Raw genomic sequence first — 6,000 nt, forward strand, 5'->3', positions numbered from 1 at the left:
GGGTAGTAAGATTAAAACTCTTGTGCTGTACAGCTGTTTAATTATTTTGTTACCTGTCTCGCAGGTACTTCTCAATCAGCTTCGAGCAGTTTTTGACCAGATCATTGAGCTCCAGAATGCCCAAGATGCAATGTACAGAGCTGCTCTGGAGGAGCTGCAGCTGAGGTTGCAATTTGAAGAGAGGAAAAAACAGCGTGAACTTGAGGTACAAGAAGGATATTTCTAGAATGTGAAAATTAATTGAGGCTTTTGATATATGGAGGATTTTAGATACCATGTAGCGGTACAGTAAAAATGAAAAATGTAGTTGGAACAGATGTAAAAGTTGTCAGAAGTTGCTGGTGACTTCAAGCAAAATGGCTGAGTGGTGTTTTTGATTTGTCTTGCCCAAAATCTGAGTTGATTTATCTAGTGGACTTTGGAGGATGAGAAATTTAGGACTCTTTCAGATGAAGTAAATGGATCCCTTTTTCAAAACAGGCTGTAGCTCCATGTCTGCCTCCTTGCTGCAAGACTGACATGCACTGTTGGTGTGAGACTTGCCTTCCTAATAAACCTCATATTTCTTTTATGTGCTGTACAACCACCAAGGTGGGGAGGGGGGGGGTGTCTGATAGTTTCCATTTTGGAGGCTCTGTGTTTGTCTTTCTATGGCAGTGGTTGGTTTTTATAAACCTGATGGAGCTGGGCAGAAGGTGGCCCAGTTAGCAACTTGAATCATGTGATGCTTCACCTCTTAACTTGTTTGGTTTCTATTTAGGGCAAGTGGGGTGTAACTGCATCAGAAGAGGAAGAAGAGAACAAGAGGATGAAAGAATTTCAAGACTCAATACCTAAAATGTGCTCACAGCTGCGAATACTCACTCACTTTTACCAGGTGCCTATTGAATGATATTTTTCAAAAATATGCTGAGCTTTGTGTAGAAATTAATTTCAAATATTGAGTAGATGTAACTTCTCTATTCATGTGTGCACAGTTTCTGGAGCAAGGTCTTTGTTTTTTCCTTCTCTACTTATAAGACTGTGTTCACTATTGCTTAGTAGTCAAAGGTTTTGTGATCATTTATATTCCCTAGACAAAGGAGAAGAGTAATTTCATGTAAGTTGTCTTCTTCCTCCAGTAGTGAAAGTAATAGCTATCTTTTGGTGTAGTCTGAGGTGGAAAAAGATAGAATTCCTTCTGCATTCCATTTTTTTACTCATAGTGTTTACAAGTCATTGCTGTTAAAGACTGCAGAAAGTTTCTTATTAAGGGCCTTACACTTAAAATTTTAAGCTCACTGGAGGGATGGGGGACAGTGGATAAGATGTTTGGGGGAGCATGTTCAGGCTATCTTCTGTAAGTAATTTATTCTGGCTTTGTCTTTATTTGTTATATCTGATGCTAAAGCTACCATTCCCCAGAAAATTGAGTGTAGGTCTTTAAGTGTAGGTTGTAAATAAATTATGGTTTATGTGCTCTACAAGTTGGCAATCTAGGTTTTGCCTGCTTGGACTGTATTCATTCTGAGACCTATTATGGATTTTCCAAACAGGATTTCCATGGCCAGCTTTCATCACCTTTGGAAGTAATGCAGTGCTCTAGTTTTGGGCATGTTCCTTTTACTATTTGCTGGGGATTAGGAATGAACTCTTCAAATGAGTCTTCCCATCCTCCCAGAGTCCTCTCCTTTCCTGTGTCCTGTGGGTCTCCTGCAGTGGCGTGGTTAGAGCTGAATGGGAAGATGGGATGCAGAAGTGTACATCCCTCCTGCCAAGTGCAAATCCCCTCTCAAATTGCTCCAAATGCTCAGTCTAGTTGTGTCTGCAGCACTGACTGCCCTCCTGGGCACATGCTTTGCTATTCTGGAGTGCCCCGTGCTGCTGTACAAGCCACATCAAATGGGTATGTTTGAAGCTGGTAGTGCCCTAATGCTGGCCTGGATGGCATTGTGCCTGCAGCACGGACTCAAGGTGAGGTCTCCTGCTGGCACAGGTTGGATCCTGAATGCTGTCCTGAGGCAGTGGCACACAGAGGCAACTGCTCTGCAGCCTGGGAGCTTTCAGACAGATGGAGTGTGCCAGCAGGGCACAGGGAGTGGGGAACACACTTCAAAAGGCCAAGCTGTTTGCACTGGAGATTCTAGCATGCTTAGCAGATATTTGAAAAATAAAAAAGAAGCTCTGGGGTTTTGCAGAAAGAATGAATCCACCATAACTGTTGGATATGAACCCTTGTGCTTGCCTTTTCCCAGATTCTGTCTTCCTGTTTACCAGATCTGTGCACCACCTGATATTCCTATTCAAAACACACCAGGGATGCTTCCTTAACTGTCTCTTGGGTTCTTCTTTCCTCTTCAGGGAATCGTCCAGCAGTTCTTGGTCCTGCTGACAACCAGTTCAGACGAGAGCCTTCGGTTCCTGAGCTTCAGGCTGGACTTCAACGAGCACTACAAGGCCAGAGAGCCGCGGCTGCGAGTGTCGCTGGGCACGCGGGGCAGGCGGAGCTCTCACATGTGACACAGCAGCCAGCGGCCAGACTGTGGGATCAGTGTCTCCATTGCTGCAGGCAACATGTTCTCAGCCAGTGCTTGTGTCACACTGGATAGCAGAAAGCAAAAAAAGCAGGGTTTTTTACACTGAAGTTTCTAGAATTACCAGACTGTATGGGCTGATTGAACCTCATCCAATCAACTTGTTAAACCATCCTTTTAAATAAATGCCAATTTTATTTGAAGCTTTCTGAGCTTTTTCCACTGTAACTTATATCTGTGTCAAAGAAATCACATGTTCTTTTGTTTATAGAAAGCACCATTTCCTTTTTTAATAAGAAAATAAGAAGGTTATTTTTTCTATATGTACTTGTTCTATTTGAAGAGAGCTTTTGTTAAAGCAAACAGGTCAGGACCCAGACCTATTGTCCTTGTTAAGAAGCTATACAGCATTTCATTATGCTGATTTTCAGTGTTGTGATGTGTTTGACTGTGTGAGAAACTTTGTATCAGGAGACATATAAAGTTATATTTAATTTTTTGTTGTTTTCAAAGTTAAAAACCTGGAATAAAAATTTAGTGGCGAAATTCTATGGTTACTGTACAGGAGCAAACTATAAAAGCAGAGTCAGGAGTGTATCTGTTGCACATAAGATCTAAAAATGGGGTTTAAGCCTCAGTACTGAAGGAAAGTGTTGGTTTATCTTGACTGCTTAATGTTCAAAATCAGATATGTAGAAACAAACTGACTTGGCTAATGTTGACTTCATTCTCTTCACTTTCCTATTTTTTTCATTGTAAATATTTATATATTGCTGTCCAGATGTTGGGGAGAGGGGGATTCTTCTTTTGCAAAGTTGTCATTATATCAGGTCATTTATTATGTTCCACAAGTGCGAGCTTAGAAAAATAAAAACACAATTATCTTTCACATAAGTGTGTTGCTTTTTGTAATTGAAAGTTTTTCACAGGTTAAGAAAGGAGATGCTTCCAATTAGAAACATACTGATTTCTAGAACCCTTCCCATTGCAGGATTTATCAGTGCAGATAACTGGTCTTATCTGCACTGAGAGTTGTGTGCAGTTCATTAATTAACAATTACCCTCAGATCAGCCAGGTCTGTGGCCTTTTTTGCCTTTTGCCCTTACTCTGCTGGAGCCCTTGGGAGTCAGAGGCACCTGCCTGGCCATGCAGGTAAGGCTGCTGTGACTCGTCGTGGCAGTGAGCTCTGATGGGGACCATGTGCTGACGTGCAGCCCTGGACTGGCTGGTTTGCTCTCTGGACACCAGGATTCCTGTTGTGCAGGCCTCAGATCCTTGCTTTTGTTAAAGCATGGAAGGCTTTTCACCCTGTGCCCTGCTGGTGCAGCTGCTGTTGCTGGGTGTAGTGTGCAGGCAGCATTTGAGCTGTGAGCAAGGATGGACTCCATGAGCCAAGGGAAAGCTGAAAGATGCTGAGCTTGGCGTCATAAGGTCATGGATCATTGACAGTTTTTGCCAGTGTGGTGGGAGCATATTGTGGAAAAGTCTGGAAGAACAGCAAAGATTATTTGATTGTGTTTTGACCAAAACGTAGAAAAAAAATAAGCTGCATGAGCACTCTTTGGCCATTGGGTTGAGAGATATTGCATGATGGAACTAGAGGACAAGTTCCAGAGAAAGGTTAAACTCTCTTTGCTCCTGAAATGAATCCAGCAGTACTCGGGAAACTCACAGTACTTGTCATGCTGGGAATGATCATTTTCATGTGGTTCTCCAGCAACCTGTTGATCTGGGAAAAGTCTTCACTGCTGCAGGAGTTGCTCTGACTGCCGGGCTGAGGGGACCAGTGGGGACCTGCCATTGTCCCATGCCTCTTTGTGGGTGGACATCACTCTCTTACCCTCTAACCTGTTAGCTGGTATGTTTATTTCAATTTACACAGGTTTTCTTGTGACAGCTTCACCTCTGTCAACAATTCCTAACAAGTGGGAGAGGAATGATCTTATATTTCATTTGTGCTCAAAGACCAGTATTGAATTATACATAAATGCACATAGTGACAGGCTCCAGCTGCTGTGACGGCACAAGTGGCTTTCCTTGTAGTGGGTGGCAGCAGCACCATTAAGGTACATTTCTGAGGAGAAACGTGAGAGATTTTCACTTCTTGATTTTTTCAACACTGAAGTTATATACTGCAGTCAGTGTTAAAGAATAATGCTTAGTAACACATTTACTATACAAGGATGCTCTTTATTTTTTAATGCACACTTCTGACTGGTAATTTCAGTGGTTTTTTTCTTAGAGTTACAGTGTCTGAAAATACAAATACAGGTCTGTGTCTGTGTCTCCAGCCATGTTTCCAGGCTGGAACAAGCCCAGCTCCTGCTCACTGTATCCTGTCCCAGGGCCATTGCTAACTGAGCTTGCACACTCGGCCCCTTCCTTTTCAGGGTTGTCAAGGCCTAAAGAAATTTTGGAGAAACTGTGGTAAAAGTAGAAATACAGAAACCAAGAACAAAACTATCACCCAGTGTAGGGTGTCATACAATATGCAACAGTCATCTGGTTGAAGGGCTATCCACATGTTGCTACCAATATCATAAATGCTTTAAAAATACAGGAGCTGGAAAATATTTTTTTTTTCTTTTAAACTACAAGGGATGTTCTGGTAACTGAAGGGAAACAATGTCTTAACCAATATGACCTCTGAAGAAGAAAAAGTTAAAAAACAACCCATGAAAGTTTCATCTCCCTCTGTAAATTCTAACAGCTTGACTGCACCAGGGTACAGTCTGATGCAGATTAGTATTTTGGAAGCATTCACTAGGACATGGAGAAGCTCATGATATAATGTATTTTTCAGTGAATTAGTTATAAGCTTAGGGTAGGAGATCAAGGACAGAATATAATCATAATCCAGTTTTATTTAAGTGATTCTATCCAGTCAAAGCCCCGTGTATTTTCTCCTCTTATACCAGAGGCAGTGAATAAATGCCAAGGTCTCTCAGCCTTGCACAGGAGCAAACTATTTATTTAAAAAACCTACATCTACGTGATTTGTTTTGTTAAAATTAGTTGTGGAAGGATTTTATCTTCCTCTTGTCACATATGTAAGGTGTTCATGTTTTGGACAAGAACTTTTTCAACCTTTTAAAATAGCATTCTTTTCAAGAATGGCAAATTTTCTTTGGTCAATGTGAAGCTGTACCTTCCAGTATACTACATCTAACGATGACTTTCAGTATTAAGGACACTCTTTAAGTACATGTGTAACTTTTTAAACAGAATTGCAAGGTAATAAATGGTTGGGGAAAAGGGAGGTATTTGGACAGAAAATTGAAGCTTTGTTTTAAACTTCTAGATTTAAAGATTGGAGTTGTCTGTGACCTTGCATGAATGTTTCCTAATGCTGACCTTAGAAACAAGCCGTGGCTCTGCACATTTGTACTCATTTCAATTTTCACCTGAATGAGCAGCCTCAGAGATGACAGAATGTATTTCACACTCACATAAGGGTGCTCAGGGAGTTCTCCAAAGTGCCTCATT

General features: G+C 41.4%; 1 protein-coding gene across 1 annotated transcript in view; it reads left to right on the forward strand.

Annotated features, from left to right (window-relative positions):
* TUBGCP3 (tubulin gamma complex associated protein 3) overlaps positions 1–3,402 on the forward strand; it is a 48,547-nt gene extending 45,145 nt beyond the window's left edge. Inside the window, exons 20-22 of the mRNA XM_041472422.1 lie at positions 65–205; positions 761–877; positions 2,341–3,402. Of these exons, the coding sequence (XP_041328356.1) occupies positions 65–205; positions 761–877; positions 2,341–2,499 (417 nt within the window). The 3' untranslated portion in view covers positions 2,500–3,402. The remainder of the gene's footprint in view (positions 1–64; positions 206–760; positions 878–2,340) is intronic.
* Positions 3,403–6,000: the final 2,598 nt, after the last annotated feature.

The sequence above is a fragment of the Pyrgilauda ruficollis genome, unplaced genomic scaffold (genome assembly GCF_017590135.1).
Source record: "Pyrgilauda ruficollis isolate IOZ18807 unplaced genomic scaffold, ASM1759013v1 scaffold29, whole genome shotgun sequence".
Classification (NCBI taxonomy): domain Eukaryota; kingdom Metazoa; phylum Chordata; class Aves; order Passeriformes; family Passeridae; genus Pyrgilauda; species Pyrgilauda ruficollis.